Raw genomic sequence first — 21,478 nt, forward strand, 5'->3', positions numbered from 1 at the left:
AAAAGACATACATTCAGTAAATTCTTGGTTACCTCTATTGAATGAGCGTTGCACTTGGTAACCATCCATTACCAATCTTCCATTTCTCAAGCATTGTCCTCCAAATTGACATACCCTTCTCATCACCTAAAATTGCTTTTAAACAACCTCAAAAGCAAAATTAGTAAGAAAAATAGGTAATGAAACACATACACACATAAAACACAAAAATAACAGAAAATAAATTAAGTATGAACAGAGCTTGCTAGTCCTATTTCTTTTATATTACGTAACAAAGCGCCAAAACTTCTCATCATCTTCTTCAGTTTGTCTCTGACTGCCTGAAAAGGCATCCCTCCATTTCAGGTATACCATATATCCATATGCAGCTCTCGAACTTTTTTCTTTTACTACTTCTTTTTGTTATCCATCACCAACCAAAAAAAAAAAAACCTCCCTTTTAACCGAGTAAGGGGATGTTCAGCGTCAGCTTCTCCTATGTTATCTTAAAACTACCATACATTAAAAAAGCAACTTTTAACACATTGAGATGTCATTAATGGGGAGTACTGTCTGCACTACAAGAAAAAAGGGTATTAGTGACAACATTTCCTAGTGATGACAAAAAGTCGTCACAAAATGAGGTTGTTTAGTCACAACATTGAAAGTTGTCACAATTGACTCAAAGCAGCTAAGTTTTCAGTGACAACCATTAATTGTCGTCACAAAACTATTTCGCGCCATGGGACTTGGAAGGCGGGAGTTTTGCAATAGTGACAACTTGATAAAAGTTGTCAGTAATTCTACCTCTTTCTTTGACAACTTTTCATTGTTGTCACTATTTATATTTATTGACGACCAATTGTTGTCAGTAAAACTATAATGTAGTTAGTGACAACATAGTATCATCACTAACTTGAACATCTCCAATGCATTTATTTAATTGTGAGCCTCAATATTAATTTAATTTTTTTTAAAATTTAATAATTTATTAAACTAGTCATAGTTACTCAAATAATAATAGGTTTTTAACTGGAAAAAATTAATGAAAGTTTCTAATTAGAACAACTATATAAACTATTACAACTTGAAAAAGAGTACATTTACCAGTTGTTCGAATTTAGCAAAAAATTTTCATCCATTATAACCTTTTAATAAATATGTTAAGAAGTAGTGATTAGAAATATATTAGTAAATTTAATAAAAATTGAAGCTAAAAATTGACTTGGATTGCCTTGATTGACTAGTACCAAATATTTGTTCAGGCTAAACATGAAAAAAAATGGCCCGGGTACTATACAGTATACACTAGAAAAGGAACCACTCTTACTCCCCACTTCCAGATGCCTTTAGTACTCTTAACACTCTCAATCCCTCGGTCAACCCAACCCCCTTTATTCATTTTCCAAAACCTGAGTAGCAGTAGAGGCGACAATCGGCAGCTGCCGCCGTAAAAAACGCAAATCTTCATGGAAATCCTGATGGGGAAGACCATCACCCTTGAGGTGGAGTCTTCTGACACCATCGACAATGTCAAGGCCAAAATCCAGGACAAGGAGGGGCATCCCCCCGAAACCAATAGCACCATATCTTCATCGGCAAGCAGCTGGAGGACGGCCGTACCCTAGCCGACTACAACAGCCGAAAGGAGCCAGAAGGAGTCCACCATCCACTTCTTCCTCCACCTCCGTGGTGACGCAACACCAAGCCCAAGAAAAAGAAGGCAAGTTTACCAAAAGGCTGGCGGTGATTGAGGGAACTCTAGACTAATTGTGCATTCAACGCTGAAGGGGATCGATGTGCTCTCCACCAACTCTCAGGTAGGTCCTCTTATGTCTCTCCTTGTTTCCCTAATTTTTTCCTCAATTAATTTGCCCTAAATTTTTTCCCCAAATTTTTGGCAAAATTTTTACGGTGCCTAGTTTGAGTCGTGGACTCCTTCTAGTAGAACTGTTTGATCTATAGTTGCAATTGCTTAAGTTATTTTTGTACAACCATGGGATGTAGACTTGATCACCTCCATATGTGAGTCATGGTGACAAAATTCAATGGGTTTATGTGCGGGTGCGGTTTTGGCTTGGGACTAGGTGGGGCAAAAGTTGATGCCTAATTGGATGGTGGTGAAGGGAGTGGAAGAGAGCAAGGAGGTGATTATGGTACGATGTTGCTATGAGTGGCTGCTGGTGAGAGAAATAGTGGGTTAAATGGTGCTGGGTGGAGTGGGAATTGGGGAGTGATTAGTTGATTATCTATGTGGCTGAGCAAAGAGGTAGCACATTAAAGTTTAATCTTCAAAATTTCCAGAAAGCTTCAAACTTTGCTTGAAACTAAGCTAAACCAGAACAACCCATTAAAGTACCTACAGAAACGATTCTTGAAAGGGGTTCTTCGAAATTATTTGAATTTTTATAAAAAATCAAAGCAATAGCTACTGGCTCGTTGTTAATGAGCTTTATTAATTAGTAATAGTACTAATAATAATATTTACATACATGCTATACATGCTGTTACAATTATCCAATGAAATGACATAGAAAAGATTTGAAAGGTAGGAGGTGTGATTGGATGAATTGTGTGGTCTGTTTGAAGCTTTGGTCTTTTCTGGTAGACCAAATATATAGGCTGAAGATATCTATAATTATAGCCCTAATATACATAGGAAAAGAAATACAAATATATAGGCTGACGATATCTATAATTATTTTCCTAAGTAGCATGCTGGTCAATTTGATATTTGTGATTGTTTTCATGGTCAATCTAATTATTCTACACAATTGTATGGTGGCCATGCATGCTATATGATAACATCATGATTTCTCCTTAAAGTTTTAGTAATTGTTTTTCTTTTTTGACTTCTAGTTTATCTCATGATTAACTAATCGTACAAGTAACTTGAAACCTATTATAACTTAGAAAGCATCATTCTAAGTTATGAATATGGAATTCATTCTAGTATGCTACTTCCAACTTTGAATTGTACTCATATTCCCTTTTCTTATATTGTTGATTTGGCGTGCTACTTATATGCATATAATTATATAAATCAATATAGTGTGGATTAGTTTCAGGTAGATCACAAAAATTACTTTATTTCTCTTAGATTTGATTGATTTCTTATTTTTTGTAGCAATTGAAGTTGTTGACATAGGCTTAGGGTCTTCCTCGGATATTCTCATTGAGTTGCATTTTTCACTTTGAGGTCCTTTACAGGCACTCTCCCTCAGTCCTTTTTCTTTTATTTAGTAATCATGAGTACACTTTACTAGAATTTTTGCTTTGCGAATGACCTACAAAAATGTACTGCTGTTCACCAGTACTAATGTTTATTTAAATTATAAGCATTGAGTTGTCATCTGATGATAACGCTGATTTAATAGTACATCATGTTCATATTTGTTTTACTTTTAGCACATGCACCTGATTGTGATCAATTTGAATGATAAAATTTGTGTTTCATTACTTTGGAGTTTCTTTGTTGCTGTTTGCAATGATTAGTTTCCCCAATTTAGTTATTGTGCCTTCATTAAAATAAATCTTGGATGCATATATCTTTATGTTAGGATACAAGACAAAGAAAACATGGCTAGGAGTTGGATGATTAAAAACTACCTAGATCCCAAATATTTAGATGGAGTTGGATGTCAATTAAAACTTTTTACTGCCTCATTAATCTAAGGCTGTTTATGGCAATAAGTGATTCATTGAAAAGGAAGGATAAAAAAATCATGAAAATTTTCCTTATGAAACTAAGGTGGCTATTTAATTTTGTTGTTTGTTTTGATTTATTTGAGTATCAATTTACAAGAACGAATAGGTAGTCTTTGTGTATCCCTTTCTTTATAGATGAATCCAATAAAGACTATTTGTATTCGTCTTGTGCTTTTAATTTCATTCCCAGCTGTGAAATTAGTCATGTACTGTTAGAGTATAACAGATTTGTCCCTAGTCAGTCAGATTGAGATACAAATGCCACTTTGGTTAGTAGCATCCCTAGAGATTCTGTTGTGAATAAGATTCTGCAGCATGATTCTAATGCGATACTTGCCAAGTTTGCTACCTTGCTGTTATAAACATGTAAAATTGCCAGATAATCAGGAAACATGCTAATTCGGTTGCTTTAGATTAGGGGATTTGTCTGGTTCTAATGACTTTATTAGCCTATTGTAATCTCTCAGGTTTCTAGAATACCTGAGAAAATGAGCGAGTGTGGACTTTAATTGTATCAAAAAGTTTGCTATCCAACATCACTATTATTCCCTTTTTTTGGTGGTGTGAAAGACTTGGCATTATCATTGTTAATTAGCACTTTTAAGTTTCATTTCCTTATGATATTCTAGGAAGAGTTGTCTTATGTGTTTTTTTGTAATGTGTATCCCTTTCTTTATAGATGAATCCAATAAAGACTATTTGTATTCGTCTTGTGCTTTTAATTTCATTCTCAGCTGTGAAATTAGTCATGTACTGTTAGATTATAACAGATTTGTCCCTAGTCAGTCAGATTGAGATACAAATGCCACTTTGGTTAGTAGCATCCCTAGAGATTCTGTTGTGAATAAGATTCTGCAGCATGATTCTAATGCGATACTTGCCAAGTTTGCTACCTTGCTGTCATAAACATGTAAAATTGCCAGATAATCAGGAAACATGCTAATTCGGTTGCTTTAGATTAGGGGATTTGTCTGGTTCTAATGACTTTATTAGCCTATTGTAATCTCTCAGGTTTCTAGAATACCTGAGAAAATGAGCGAGTGTGGACTTTAATTGTATCAAAAAGTTTGCTATCCAACATCACTATTATTCCCTTTTTTTGGTGGTGTGAAAGACTTGGCATTATCATTGTTAATTAACACTTTTAAGTTTCATTTCCTTATGATATTCTAGGAAGAGTTGTCTTATGTGTTTTTTTGTAATGTTAAATGACGTATTGAGACTCATAGAATAGAGCATTTCCTTAAAGATGCAACGGAATGATCTTTTGACCAGGATTTTTGTAAGAAGCTGGCATGGCTTTTCAAGCAAGCTAGGAACTTTTTGTGCCTTTTAATTGTTGGAGAAGATCAATTTGATGAATTTCTTATTGGATGATTACTCCTTCCTTTGACATGCTAAAATTGCTACCATTCTAAAGGTCATGCTAGAAAACCTGTTGTAAAGTGGATTGAGGTACTCTTGCTCTGCCTTCTTTCTAGACAGGCTAGTGGTCAAGTTGATCATTTTTTACGTGAATATTAACAATACTTATGTTACTGGATGCATATTTAGGTCCATAATTATAGAAAAGGCAGTAAAATTACCTCTATGAAGATGGTTCAGCTGATGCAACAAGAAAATTAACCTCAAACCATTTTTGATCAAGACGAGTTAGAATTCCCAGATGCCAAAAGGTGCTTCTTATCAATATGCTTTTGCTTTTGTGTGGAAATATAGACAACCAGTATTTGTGCATGCATCAACCCCAAACCATTTTCCAAAGATTTTAAGCACGATTTTATGGTTAATATGTTTGTTTCACATGCAAGTGCTTTCCTACTAGCATAGTCTCTCAAAAAGTCACCTATAGATCTGGTTGGCATGATAAGAGGACAAATTTCTTGGCTACAAGTTGATGAACTAAAATTTTTTTGTCTTGTAAGACGCAACTTTTACAAGTTGTTATATTTAATTAACTCATAGATTTTAACAATGTAAAACATATAATAAATAAATTCTAACAAATGTGAGATAGCTTTAAAGCTGATAACTTGTGTTCCACTCCTTTGTTCCAAATGGATGTCCTAGCTAGAGTCGGCTCTACTTTAAAATGAACTTAGATAACAATAATGTTTGAAACTTAAATAAGAAGTGGGAAACACATGGATTGCATTATGAATTGAATTTAATAAATGGAGAAGGTTGGGTAACAAGTAGTCAATGGTAAAATTGAGAAAATCGTTACCACTCTTTTTCTTATTGCATGGCATTAAATGCAAAGTTAGACATCAATTTATCGTGAGCAGGGAGTAAGTTGGGATCTTAGTAGATCCACAGAATCTTTATATTGTATAAGATCAAGTTTCCTAAACCTTCACAAGTCCAGTTGGGTACCCTTTCCTTGACTAACTTTTATGTATAGAACTCAGGTATGTAGAAATTTATCAGGAATAGAGGTGTTTGAGGACACTTTCTGATTTGATTGTATTTATTGATTGTCTTGTTTGTAAAGTCCTAGGAAGGCCTTGTTCCTTCAACAGCATGTTTTCTCTATCCTGTCATGAAAAGTATGTACAGCCATTTGCTAGCTATGATTTCTTGCATATCTATGCTTGTAATTGGTTTTCTATTACTGTTTTGAGTGTGTGTAAAATGATATCCGATAATTTACTATTCGAGTTAGAGATAATATTCAGTCAAAAAATTCTTTGTTAGCTTTTGGCTCCATGACTTTGTTAGGAAGACATGTTAAGCCACTCCGTGAAAAGCTAGTAATATTTTTGTTTGGCCTTGAGTAGTTTGTTAAAAAGGTATTGACCTCACTAATACTTAACTAGCTAACTTCTAAGCTAATTTGGGATATTGTCCTTGTTATGTTAATTTTCTGCCTTATTTGTTCTTGTCTTGACTAAGATTCTAATCGTGATTGAGTTTTGTTGTAGGTAAATATAAGATAGTTTATTTTTTTGCTCAAGCTACTTGTTACCTACTAATTATTATACTACTTTATGCAGACTTGTATTGCTTGTTCAAACTCTTTTGGCCTCCAATCCACAGCTACTAATTGATTGAAGAACAATGAAGACAAAGTTGTGTTTTGCTCTTGAAGTGTTTCGGCAGTAGCTGCTAGCTAAGTTTAGGACTTAGATTTATTTTTGTAAAGCTGTAGCGGATGTTGAACTTAAGTATGATATTTTGGCATTTCGAATGTAATGGATGTCTTCTGTTTTTAATTAACAGGCTTTGTTGTTATTTTTCTCAATTCGTAAATTGAATTGTTGGATTGATTAATTCCAGTATAATTTTCTTTATCAAACTACACGGTTACAGTATATTGTCACTAATTAGACTTCTCCACTGACAATGAAATGTTGTCACTAATTAGTATCTCTAAACTTAAAGCCTACAGTGATGACAAAAAGTTGTCAATATCACGTCTATTTTAGTGACAAGCGTGAACCAAAGTTGTTAGTAATTAGTCAATACAAGCAACAATCATCAAGAAGTTTCAGTGACAATGTCACTGGGGCCATCACTGACAAGACATAAAGTCATCACTATATTTGTACTTTTTATTGACGAAGTGAGTTGTCAGTAAAGAATGCTATTTACTGACGACATATAAAGTTGTCACTGTACATCTTTACCGACGGGCATTCACTGACGACTCTGTGGCGACTTAAATGTTGTCAGTAATTGTCATCAGTGACGACTTTTACTTTTTTTGTGACAAGAGCTGGTTGTCATTGATGACCTTTTTTCTTGTAGTGCTGGTCGACTATAACAAAGCACATAATGATGGATTAAATGCTAAATTGTAATTATTGGTGTATATATTAATTTGGTGGCATCAAGCAAATGACAATCTTCACTTCTGCTATACATAATAAAATTTCAATAATTGCTATGGCTGCTGGAATCCGAGCACCGGCAATAATAGTCAAACCTTGCTAGAGAAACACAATGTAAAGACATGTTGTTTTAACTTTAAAAAGGTTATATTGGATAAACATCCTAAATCCATTCAATGGAATGATTAATTGAGTAAAACAATCGTGAAGAAAGAAGAATTTTTAAAGTTGAAGAGGTTGAGAGATTTAATTTCTATCATACTTTTAGCATTAAACTTGATTCCAATATTTACAATTATCCCCCTTTATCATCAATAAATTAAAATGAGATTCAATAAAAAGGCAGAGGAACACGAAGTAAAATTGCAAAGGCTTGAAAAATAAAAAGTAAAATTGTAATTAAAAGTGTAGTGTAAAACCAAACATTATCTTAGTTTCTGACCAGATAAGTTAATACAGAAAAATATTAGTTTTAGTGAGAAAAGGTAATTCTAAAAATGTATTAAAAATTGGGATAATTTCAGAAACCTCCCCTGAGGTTTCTGACAGTCTCACTCACCTCCCTTGAACTTTGTAAAATATCATATACCTCTCTTGTCAGATTATTGGGCCCTATTTGTGATATCATTGATGATGAATTGATAGATATACCCTCATAACTTATGATATATTTTGAAGCTATTTTGACAGAATTAGTTAAATGAGTAATAGAGATATAACTTTTGATATAACTTATGATATACCTTCTTTTTCACTTTACACTTTTTATTCGTAGTACAATCACCAATGAAGTGTTTAGCACTAGTATTACCTTTCTCTAAAGTCATGTATATCATGTTTTTTTTTTTGTAAGACAATTATCTTATGTAACTCATTACTTATATTTGGGTAAATTTGGTTTTCAAAAATTCAATGACGTAAATTGTATATTACATCATCTCATAAAGTGATGCGACACAATTTGGGTTATTGAATTTTTTGAAAATCAGATCTACCTAAGTTCTGGTATTCAAACGAAACTTGTTGAATAAATTCAACTAACTACAGTGTGAATTAAATTTTTTTTTTAAAAAAATCTCAACTAAAGTATCTAGAACTAAATGAAATGAAGTATCTTGCTACTTCATTTCATTTTCCACAGAGAAAATCGCAAAAGAGTTCTTAAACTATTGAGAATTTGGTTATTTGATCGTTACACTATTTATTTAATTGCAATTGCCATTCACTCAATTAACCAAATAGTGAAAAAAATTTTGTGACTTAACTAGTAAAAATTTATACTTTTAATCACTCAAATAATATTTTTTTATGACTTAACTAATAAAAATTTATACTTTTAATCACTCAAATTATAAAACTATACATTTTTTTTATATCACTAGAAGTATGATTCAATTAATTGAATGATCATATTAGCTAAATAAATGTCTAATAGCTAAAACAAAAAAATATAAATAGCATTGTAACATTGTTTGAAGAAGCCATCTGCATTTGTCTCTATCTGGTTTAACTTATTACTTCTTTTTTTTGCTTTTGCTTTAGCTCAAGTTGTGGATAAGCAAAAAGGGCATATGTGGAACACAAATATCATCTCACTCCTAAAACTATTTTTTTAATGCTCATTTTTCTGACATGAGTTGATCTTGTTACTCCAACTATAAGTTCAGGGGAGGTATCTGATATTTTGTAAAGTTCAGGGGAGGTGAGTGAGACTATCACAAACCTCGGGGAGGTTTCTGAAATTATCCCTTAAAAATTAGTTTCGGTGAGGTTTTATATGACGGGAGCAATGACCTATTTTGATGGTGACTTCTGACGTTTACGTCCTTAGTCAAAAAAGTACTTGGTAGATTATTCAAGATGTATGAAAATTTTTCAAAGTGTAAGTAAAGTAATTTTGTCAAACCAAAAAAAAAAAAGAGAGAAAAATGTTTTGATATTCAAATTTTGACACATGAATGGCTTTTGTTCCCAAACTCTAGATAAAAGCTTTTGTTCCCAAACTTTAGATAAAAGCAAATATGGTATCTAATCTTTTAACTTTTGAACACATTTTACATTTAATACCTTTAATCGATTTTTTCCAAATTGCTATCAGAAAAAATCATGTGATACTCATATATCCACCAATTATTGTATAATAAAATGCCAAAAAATCTAAAATTTAGTCCTTGAACTTCATGTCTGATATTTTTCTTTTTTTTTTTTTACATTTTTAATACAATAGTTGCCGAACATATGACTATTACGCTCTTTTAGTTGCAATTTGGATAAAAACCATCAAAGATACTAAACGTGCTCAAAAGTTGAAAATTTGGATATCAAATTTGCTTTTGTCAAAAGTTTGAGAACTAAAATCGCTCATATGTCAAAATTTAAATACCAAAACTACATTTTTGTCAACCAAAAAATAACTATGCGGAGGGTAACTACTACTCCCTCCGTCCCAATATTAGAGGGGAATGCAACTTTTTATGTACAGTGGCATCATTATTGACAGCCAAGCCTTTGTTCCAAATTTACCCCGTCGCAAGTACAATGGTCAGCTGCACTTTGTGTTTTTCATGGAGCAATGATTTCGTGGGTCCCATCTTAACCAAAAGCATTCCTTTGTATGTTAGAGACACGCGCTATTATTGGTCTTATAAAGTGAGAGTTAGTCTCACGTACTCCTCTGGCTTCTCCAAATGGATAATAAATAGCAGGTCCCACCAAATTTATTTGGATTTTCTAGCACATGCACTATGAGGGCAAGGACGGAACGTTAGAAGGAAAATAGTGTAGCGTGACTCTAATTTTGGGACAATGAAAAAGGTGAAACATGACATTAACAATGGGACGGAGGGAGTATATCTTAATCATGTCTGTCACCTTTGCCATCATAGTGGAAGAACGGGTGAGAAGGTGATTCTCTTGGACTTCTTGACTACCAGTTTCGCTACCAGAGTCAGAATTGCTCTAGCAGAGAAAGAAGTCAAGTATGAATCCACGGCAGAAGATCTAATGAATTTACAGAAAAGTCCGTTGTTGTTAAAGATGAATCCCATATACAAGAAAATTCCAGTTTTGATCCACAATGGAAGACCTTTTTGTGAGTCCCTACTTATAGTTGAGTATATTGACGAGGTATAAAAGGGCAAAGCTTCCCTCTTGCCGTCTCATCCTTATGACAGAGCTCAAGCTAGGTTCTGGGCTGATTTCATTGACAAAAAGGTAACAAATTATGATTTTCTGTTTGCAGGAATACGTGTATGTAAGTTCATGATTTCATGAGTGTCATGTTACCTATTGCAGCTAGACGGTTTTGCTCGTAAAATATGGTCGACAAAAGGAGAAGAGCAGCAGGCAGCAAAGATTGGCTTCATAAATTGCCTAAAGCCGCTGGAGGAAGGAGCATTAGGAGACAAGCCTTATTTAGGAGGTGACAATTTTGGGTCTCTTGATGTGGCTCTTCTTGGAAACTATAACTGGTTCTATACCTATGAGAAATTTGGTAAATTCAGTATAGAAGCTGATTGCCCCAAGCTCATAGCTTGGGGAAAGAGGTGTATGGAAAGGGACAGTGTTTCCAAGTCTCTTGCTGACCCCATAAAGGTCTATGAATCTGTGTTGCTGTGGCAAAAGATTCGTGGACAGGAGTAACATGGAGAAGCTAGCTTAATTACGTTGTTATGGGGATTTATGTCGGACTATATTTCATGATCCATTTGAAACTAGAGTAGATAGATAGATAGATTTGGAGGATAATACCTCGTTAAGTGTGATTATTTGGAGAATTTTGTGTATTTACAGTTTGCATTACAAGTGGATTAGGATGTAATAACCCTTGTGCCACAATAATCAATGCTTTCGCGTTCCAAGTAGTTCTTAATTCAATTGTAGCTCGTAGATCAGACAAACTTTGATGTTCATACTGGCTTCAAATTTAGAAGATTAAAATTCTAGATCTCAAAGAAAAGCTCAGATGGTTAACAGGTCAACTGATGCATAAAATAGGCATAATGAAAGATTCTTTCAGGTCAGAAACTCGTTGCCATACCAGCAAAACCAAGTTTTAGCTTCAATTATTTCTTCATAGCTCTTCTTGAATGCAAATGGCCTAGTAGCAGACAGCTTGTTTACTACTGATCTTGATGACAAAGTTAAGAAGTAACCTAACCTGTGATCTGATGCAATCAAGGGAATTTAGGCAATAGAAATCAAACAGGTAAATAATAAAAAAGATTTGCAATCCAGTGAGTGCTCTATATGTGTTTCTTTATTCAACCCCACAATACTTCTTCAGTATCAGAACAAAGTCATAAACCTTTTCAGGATCAGCAAGGGACTTGGACACGCTCTCCCTCTGCATGCACCTTTTAGCCCAAGCCACAAACTTTGGGCATTGTGCCCCAATTTTGAAGTTTCCACAAGTCTCATAGGCATGGAACCAACTGTAGAAAGGAATCAAAGCCACATCTACATATCCAAACTCTTGACCACCAAAGTAAGGCTTATCTCCAAGTTCCCCTTCTAGTACCTTGAGAGCCTCTATGAATTCCTTTTTGGCTGCCTCCAGTTCTTCCCCTTTAGCAGCCCAGGTTTTTCTTCCTAAAGTATGGACCTGCATTGCACAACTGCAGATGTCAATAAATACGTATGGAAATATAATTGACCATAGCATGCAATTTTTATTGCCCAATTCTTAACAAATTCATTTCAAAAATCTAAATGAGTATGGTTGGTTAACAAAGTTGCCTGTCTACCATCTCATTTTAACGTGCAGCCACACAACACCAAAAAAAAAAAAAAAAAAAAAAAAAACACAGAGACAAGCCATATGCTAATCCTAGTACCTTTTGGTCAACAAAGTCGGCTCAGAATCTAGCTTGAGCTCTCTTGTAAAAGGGTCAGATGGCAACAATGGGTTCTTATCATGCCAAACCTCATTAATATATTGAAGGGCTATGAGATGAGAGACTCACAAATTGGTTTACCATTGTGAATTAAAACAGGGACTTTCTTGTGAATGGGATTCATTTGGAAAAGAAATGGGGTCTTATTGGGCAAGTTCTCTTACCTGAACTCATACTTGACACCCTTCTCAGCTAAAGCTATTCTTAGCCTCATGCCAAACATACTAATATATGCATCCAACAGAATCACTTCACCATCCATTTTTTCAGCAACGACCTGAAGCAACAATGACAGAGACTTTGGACGCGAGAGAGTGATAGAAGCAACGGAATTGATTGGGGCTAGTGTCACATTTACTGACTCGTATATATAATATAAGTTGCCTGAGTTGGAGCTAAAGCATATGGTTTGTAGGTCCAGGTTGTGATTTCGTAAGCCATGAAATAATATGCACAGTTTTTTAATGGATATAATTTTCTTCTTCTAATTGAATGAATTGTTCTGAAACAATATTCGACGGATAAGGAAACTGAATAGTTTACTGTTTAGGCTTTGTTTTCCAATATCATGTGTGATCATAAATCTTAGCATGTGTCTCAACATTGGATTCACTTAATCATGTTGTCACTAGTTTCATAATTGTAATTTTATGCAGTTACACTCCCACAGCAAGGCAAATCCCCGGCAATTTTCATTCCCCAGTTGAAACATGTACAAATGATTCGAGTTTTTTGCCAGTAGTAAACAGAATATTTGCTTCTGGACTTATTGGAAACGTAAACTACACAAGGGATTTTTAGTCAAGAGTAACAAAAACCAACAAGAATTGGTACTTTTGTTTCTTAATCAATCCCATACTTCTTCTTCAATGTGAAAACATACTGATAAACCTTGCAAGGATCAGCGAGGGACTTCTGACACATTATCCCTTTTCATGCACCTTTTAGCCCATGTCACAATCTTGGGGAACTCAGTCTCTATCTTAAAATTTCCAAGAGTCTGTAGGCACGAAACCAAATATAGAGAGGTATTTGAGCCACATCTAAGTATCCAAAATTTTCACCTCCAACGTAAGGCTTATCTCCAAGTTTTCCTTCCAAAATTTTGTAGATCTCTATATGAATTCCTTCTTGGCTGCCTCCTGCTCCTCTCCCTTTGTAGCCCAAGTTATTCTTCCTACATTATAAACCAGGGCAAATATGAATCTGAGAACAACACTACTAATAAGCTCAAGTTTTTGCCTTAAAAAAAGAAAACTCTAATGTTTATCCCTACAGTATAAACCTGGGCAAATGTGAATTTAAGAACAACACTAGTAATGGTAATAGATGTAAATCATTGTGAACACAACATTACCTATCAGAGATGAAAGTAGCTTTAAACACCTCAAATTTGGTGTTATAAAAAAGAAGGGCATGGTATCAGTCAAACAGTAAAAGCTTAGGAACATTTGCTATCTATTTGAGAAAAAAAAAAAAAAAAATCAGTGAGCTATACCATATACTGAACAATTGTACTAAGAGATTCAGAAACGGGCATTCCATCATGGATCAGAACCGGTATTTTCTTGTGAACAGGACTCATCTGGAGTAGGGCTTCTGTTGTTGAAGTCTTCTTCCCTGTATTCGTACTGCACACGCTTCTCATCTAGTGCTCGTCTGACCCTCATGCCAAACATACTGGGATAGTCATCCGGTAAGACAACTCCACCAGCCATTTTTTCAGATGATTTGCATCAAAATAAGAGAAGTTACAGGATTGATTTGGTATGAACACTTGCATAATTTGTCAACTGTATAAATTTTAGTACTCATATGTCAATTTTATAGGTGATTAGAGCATTACTTGATGGATTAATTTTTTTAATTCGTTGAAATTTGAAAGGGTTGTTATCTAGTGTAATTTAAGTAAAAAAAAAAAAAAAAAGAGACAGAATAATGGCATCTGAGTACTTAAACTATATTTCAACTACTGTGCAACATTTTGACTAGGCAATTCTCTATCTCTATGGTTAGAAGTTGGGACTCCGCCTTGTCCTTATATGTGCATAAACTATGGAATACAGTACGAGAAGCCAGAGAGTTAGAGCTGTACCACACTAATACTTGGTCAAGATATGGGTGATGCATTTCAATTATCTTCCTTAAACTCTTCAAACAGCTGACAAACCGATCGAGTCCAAGAAACTTCTTGAATCCCTCCTCCTCCCTGCTATTCCAGCCCCTTCCCCTTCCCCCCAAAAAAACAAAAGAGCCTAAAATAAAATCCACGAAGTTAATTTTGAGTTCTGAACTTTACCTTGGACCGAGTTGTGAATCATATAGAAGATACTAGGGGGCTGGCCCGCGCAATGCGCGGGCGCTAGGTAGGAGCGTAATTGTGCTAAAGTTTGGTTTCTGTACGTTGAATAAAATGGTTTTAAAAAGTTACTTAAGAAAAAAGAGGTTTTTGTTTAGATAGATGAATAATTAATACTTAATTATTATTAATGGTTAATTTGTATGTGTATATATTAAATTAATGTTGTGTAAATTAGTGTTACTATATATTATATTTGTATATAGGTTTATTGAATTATATATAGATTAGTGTTGGTATATATTAGTGTTATATTTTATATTTATTGAATTAAATTATATACAAAGGCATAGATGTAGCAGAATGTTCACCCCTGTTGACGGCGTTAGAATATATCTGGTCTTGACATTTGCACGGTAGCTAGTTGTTTCCGTGTGCAGGTGGTATGAGACGTGTACTTTGCAGGGTGGGAGCAGGGTAAAAAGTACAGAAAATTCACGGGCGTACTGTTGTTTGTTCCTTACGTAGTTGAAGCTCATATAGTGAGAAGTAGTATATATTTGATACTTGTTTCTAGATACTTAGTGTGTCGAAATGGCGAGCGGAAGCGGAAGATTTCCCACTGTTCAATTATATTATCCAGAGGTGGACGAAGAGGTTAATCAGCTGGCTGTTGTTCGTGGAGCAGCTTATCCTATGGGAAATGGGTGTCGAAATCGTCCAGCAGAACCTGTTGCACGAGCTCAGGTGGCAAATGTTTTGCTGAAAAATGAATTATGTGATTTGTTTAAAGAGCTTTACAGGCATGATGATTGGGCTTCAGTTTTGGAAGCTGCGCTTAGGACTGGAAGAGGGTATCCGATCTTGCGGTTGATTGCCAATAGAATGAGGCTGGAGGTGTTAGAAGAAAAGTATTACTTTCCCAGTCCGCCATCTTCTAGTGACATGGGTGGCGAAAGTGATTAAGGAGTTGGGTGACATGTATAGTTTTGTGTGTTTGTCAGTTTGTGAAGGATATGATAATCCTGTATTTGCTAGATAAAGTAGCATCATATGTATTTGTATCTGTTGTATAAAGTACTAATGTTTTTATTTGTATGAGTGTGTTATGAATGTAGGCTTGAGTTTTTGGGAAGAATATAATCCTTTTAGCAAAGAAGTTCAGATTTTACACAGATTTGTATCTATAAACTGATGAATGTGTTTAAAAGTTTACAGTCGGATCAAATGCGTAATAAAATGAAGGATATTTATCCAATATGTTAATATGTTCCATGTTATATATAAGATTTTGGACTAATGAATGGTGAATAATTGTAGGAGATTGGATTGGAGGTATGTGTTTGAAGATAATATAGAGTACGAAGCTTTTTTTGAATGTTGGGACAATGTAGTGGGACAGGTTCATGTTTGGGAGGGTGACATGTGTTTTGACTATTGATTGCTTTTGTTTTGGTTCGTAGGAAGAGTAGGGGATTCACGTGTGTATAGTGTTTTTTTGTCTGGTATATATGTCTTTGTTATTATTGTTTGGTTCACATGTGTATAGTATAATTTTGTTTTTTGTATTTGTCTGTTTTTGGTTTATGATGTACTTGTTGTGTATAAATTTCTTAGTTCTGTGATTTCATTATTTGGTTGGTATATTGGGTGTTTCTGGTTTTTTCTTAGTTTAACATGAATTACACTCATAATCGTGTTGGAGTATTGCGTGATTTGCATCCAGATATTGAGGTTATGTTCAATCGGTTATCACTAAGTGGTGTGCGGGGAAATTTGGTTGGACATACTCAAGATAATGGGATGTTGAGTGGTGCAGATCGAGTTCTAGCAAATAATATTTTACTTAGGAATGAGATATATGATTTGTTCAAATCTTTTTATCGACATCCGGAGAAAGCTCGTGTGCTGGAAAGTACATTAGGAAATATTGGAGAATTGCCGTTTCTGCAGATCATTGCTGGTCGTATGGAAGTAGAAGTTGAAGAGCAGAGAAAAGCAATTCAAAGTGCCATGGGTGGATTTTCTGATGCGACTGGGAGAAATTTGTAGCGGATAGCTATGTATGTTTCTATGAGTTTTTATAATTTGTAGTATGGAAATGTCTGCTGTTGTACTCTAGTGTATTCGATCTGTAAGTTGGTGGTTGGATACTGTGTTTAGCAAGTTTAGTTGGATGATATTTGTACTTGGTGTATTTGTTTTTGTATTTGGTGAGCTGGTAATCAGTTCCATTGTAGTGTGGTGTTTGGCTATTTTGCAAATGAAAGTGCAATGAATAAATGATTGTAAATTTCGAATCTGTTTTGACTGATAGCAGAAAGGAAAAGAAAAGAAGTGAAGGGAGATTAGTTTCTATGGTGCAAGTGTTGGTTATGTGATTGGTTCTCAATAACTATAAATAAAATTCTGGTACGTTTGGACTTTGAAAAAGCCCAGCTAACAATGCTTAAATAAGAATGCACGGAAAGTTGATAAACTGTACAAAACCAGGTGAAATATTTGCAAATCACAAACTCTACTGACACTTGATGAAGCAAACGTTAAAGGATAGATAGTTGAGCAGCCAAGTTGCGGAGATCAAAAGTTATACATGAAACTGTGATACGTTTGCACTTTGAAAAAGCCTAGCTAACTATCCTTAAGCAAAAGTGCAGGGAAAGCTGAGCAAGTGTACAAAAGCTGGTAAAATATTTGACCACCACAAAATACAGGAAAGCTTCAGCTATCAAAAGTTAACCCAGCAGAGATTCAATCTTGTTTTTGATACTTGTCGCTCCGTTGCTTTTTAGTTGGGCTCTCAGTGATCTTAAGAGTAGAGAGACAACTGGAATTCACATTTGTGTCTTTTGGAGCACGACTGACCACATTTTCATCAATACTGGCGGAAGGGAGTTCTGGATTTGGTTCTGAATAGCCAATGGTCGAAGGAACCTGTGATATAACCTCTGGTAGGAGGGCTTTGTGCAGAATAATGGCAGAGTATTTTTCAGCACTGCCAGATGCATGGTTGTTTACCATTTTCTTCACAAAGCATGTTATGAGAGTGTTGTTAACAGCTTCTTCAATAGCTTGATAGTTGAGTTCATGCTGTGCAATTAAAATCAACAGGTTGACATGAGATACAGTATACTTACTTGTTAATCACAATATTCTATATGCATATGGAAATAGTCTTTCTTACCTTGTTTTCCAACCCTTGCATCTGCGAAAGTGTGAAAGGTAGTAACTGAAGGGCATCGTTATCATAAAGATCAAGCGTTAAAGCTCCAGAATAATCAGCAAGTTCCACAGTTAATCGACATCTTGAAACTATGTTCACATGTTTGTTGCATGAGGTGCAAACAATTTTCCAGATAGGCTTTGCTCTGAATGATTTATGGCATTGTGGACAAGCATTATACCATAATCGCTGGCTTTTGTCTAGCAATTTTGGAGTACCACGCAACCAGTAAGCTTTTTTCTGTATTGAATTACAGTGAGCAGTTAGAAATCTGAAAATATTATTGTCAATAAATGATGGGATGTAGAATTTACCGTAGGAAATGCCAGGAAGTCTTGAATAGTGGTCAACTCATCATCCCTTGGTTGTGGTAGAAGCTTGACTCGGTTGTGGTATGCTTTTTCTCCTATCAATTTTTTTATTTCTGCTTCATTCTCAATAGCCCTTGTGAGTGAATAGAGAAGTTTTATTTGTAATGTTTATAATATGCAGTTAATAGAAAATATTTTCAAATGATGTTTGCTAACAAAAATTGTCACCAGTGTTTGAGATTAGCAGCCTGTTGTATTGGAGGGTTAAGGAGAATGGTTGATCCAAATTTTGTTGACAGGTTCAGTGCTGCAATATTTACGTGCCGTAATGTAGATCATATTATTAGTACGTTCTAAGTTAGAAAATATGTAGAGCATAATGAATTTCTTATGTACTCACTGTGATATGATGATACTTTAATGCGAAGTGCAACAATCAGTGGCATTGTGTCAATTATATTTGCAAGTGCTTGGCCTTCATCTGTTTCATGCTCGCCCCATAGTGTTAGAATAACTGGCATCATGCTGTAGTGTATTTGATTGATACATGAAACATTTGTCAGAACAGAGTATTTGTATGAATGTGTGGTGGTTGAGAACTGATATAGAATAAATGCATAGTTTTACTTACCTTTTATCTATAAGTACCACTTCTCTAGTAGCTGTAGTGGCCCTTTCTATCCGAGGATGAACTTCAGCAACAATGCCTAGGACATCTGATATTGAATTGTGCTGAGTTATAACTCTAATGAAAATTGCGTGCAGTAACAAGTTAGTAGTAAGATTTGTTGGTTACCTATATCTGTGTTATCATCCATATGTTGGTGGAATCTTCTATAGGGCGAGAATCTGAACACAGCTGGAATTTGAGGTGGTTCGACTTCATTCACTGCTTGAACAAGAGTAGAGTTGTCTATGTACCATGTGCACTGATTTGGATGAGTGGAATACTCCGATGGTGTGTACTCAACTCTAGCATTGCAGAGAATGTATCGCTTGTAAAGTTGAAAATGATTTCGGAAAAACTCTATGTCTGATTTATAAATCATTGCTTCTACCGTTGTCCCCTGAGAATAGTCATGGTTGTTTTGATGTGAATATCAAAATTGAGTAATAAAGAACAGGAGGTGAAATTGAGAATTTGCATTACCTGTTGATCAATTAATATGAGCTTCTGATATCGATTTCCTGCCTTTGAGAGTAATGGCTTTTGCTTGTCTAGAACCTGAACCATAGTTGTCCAGTTTTGTAGTCCCGGAATTATTTCAGCAAATGAGACTATATTTTTTTCCTCCTGCAACTCATAATAAAAGTAGCTGAGTACTGATTGAAGGGAAAAAAAGATGTAAAATCATGAATACAGACAAATAACTGATATACACATGGTTAGGAGAGTCATTGATAAGCTAAATCTAGTACTTTTGTATATACTATATTTTCAGTAATTGAGTCATCTTGGTCATCAAATATCGATGGTTTAATCAGAATTTTAATAGAACTACTATTCTTAGCTCTTGACATTGCTACGTATAGCTGTCCATGGGAGAAAACCGGCTCACGCAAATATATGCCAACAAAATCAAGTGTTTGTCCTTGAGCTTTGTTTATTGTCATAGCAAAACAGGCTCGAACAGGAAACTGAATTCGTTCGAATGATACTGGTGAATCTGAATTATTCTCTGCTCTGAAACAAATTCTGTGAATGAAGACCTCTTTTCCAGCAAATTCTCCACATGTTATAACTGCATGTATAATATTGGAGCTCAATGATTTGCATATCAGTCTGGTGCCGTTACATAATCCTTGAGGTGGATCAATGTTTCTCAGTAACATGATAGGGCAGTATGGTTTGAGAAGCAGCTTATGAGGGGGAAAACCATTTGGAGTCAAACTGTTTAGCAAATCTTCCATGATTGTCTGTTCAGAGGTATCTATACACTTGTCTCGGCTGGTATATTCTTGCAATTGTCCTTCGAACTGTAGAATGAGCCTCTGATTAATTTGATCTACAAAGTCATTTTTTGTTGTCAGAATAGCACGATTAATTGCAGAGAAATTGTCCTTGCAAAAAGCATTCAAATCTGGAAATACTGTCCGGATCAATGTGTTCATCGATTCTTCCTCATTGGTATATCTTATCAGCATTGATACAGGTATCTGGATAGAATTCTTGGAGATAAGTGGTTCTGTTCCATTTCCTATCCGAAGTAGATATTCAGTAAACTCTGCATCATATCTTGCTCTCATATTTTGAGTGAGATGCAACTTATGTAGCTGTGGCCATATGTATGAGTTCACTATACTTGCATCAATAAATTCAGATTTTGATCCTTTTGTTACTACTGGCAAGACTTGACGAAAATCACCTCCAAAAACAATAACCTTTGATCCAAACAAATTGTTGCAGTCCATTATGTCTCTCAGAATTTTGTCAACACTCTCAATTGAAGTCTTATGTGTCATTGGAGCTTCATCCCAGATTATCAGAATTGCAGACTGCAGCAGTTTTGCTAATGAGCTTTGTTTACTAATTCTGCATTGCTTATCTCGTGTTCCACCAATTGGTATCTTAAATCTTGAGTGAGCTGTCCTTCCACCTGGCAGAATCGAAGCCGCAACTCCGCAGGATGCTGTAGCCAGAGCTATGTGTCCTTTTGACCTGATTTCTGCTAGTAGTGCTCGATAAAGGAATGTTTTTCCTGTTCCACCTGGTCCATCAATGAAAAAGGCTCCTTTTTTCTCAACAAAAACTGCATTTATAATAATATCAAAAAAAATTTTCTGATCAGCATTTAATTGCTCAATTGCTAATAAGTCATGCTCTGGTACACAGATTCTTGTTTCAGCTATTATATCACGAGTGTTGTTGTTCAAGCTATCAAAATTCATGATATTTGGAACTAAAGCATACTGATTGATATCTTTTCCCATTGATTGTAGGAACTGATTTATCTGGTATAGTACCTGGAAGCGGATTTGATCACCTGATATTTGTGGAGTTCTGCTGATATCTTCAGATAATGGCTCTTCAAATTGTTCCCAAAGATATCTGGCATTTGAAGGAGGAAAATGAACAAGTAGTGTGGCAAATAATCTTCTCAAAGTATATGGCATATGATACATAGTTGCTTCCTGAAGGCATTGTTGTTGTGACTTATCAGATTCAAAGTAACCCCTGAGAATTGCTGCCTCACGAAAAGTATGTACATATGCTCCATTTATTGTTCTTA

At 35.0% G+C, this 21,478-nt stretch overlaps 1 protein-coding gene and 2 pseudogenes across 1 annotated transcript; 1 reads left to right on the forward strand and 2 right to left on the reverse strand.

The window, feature by feature from the left end:
* Positions 1–10,325: 10,325 nt before the first annotated feature.
* Positions 10,326–11,341, forward strand: LOC113777295 (probable glutathione S-transferase). Its single transcript, XM_027322329.1, has 3 exons — positions 10,326–10,599; positions 10,681–10,733; positions 10,815–11,341. Exons 1-3 carry the CDS (start codon positions 10,326–10,328, stop codon positions 11,160–11,162), a joined length of 675 nt encoding a protein of 224 aa, XP_027178130.1. The 3' UTR covers positions 11,163–11,341.
* A 437-nt stretch (positions 11,342–11,778) lies between these two features.
* Positions 11,779–12,683, reverse strand: LOC113778544 (annotated as a pseudogene).
* Positions 12,684–13,258: 575 nt separating this feature from the next.
* Positions 13,259–14,133, reverse strand: LOC113778672 (annotated as a pseudogene).
* Positions 14,134–21,478: the final 7,345 nt, after the last annotated feature.

The sequence above is a fragment of the Coffea eugenioides genome, chromosome 7 (assembly GCF_003713205.1).
Source record: "Coffea eugenioides isolate CCC68of chromosome 7, Ceug_1.0, whole genome shotgun sequence".
NCBI lineage: Eukaryota > Viridiplantae > Streptophyta > Magnoliopsida > Gentianales > Rubiaceae > Coffea > Coffea eugenioides.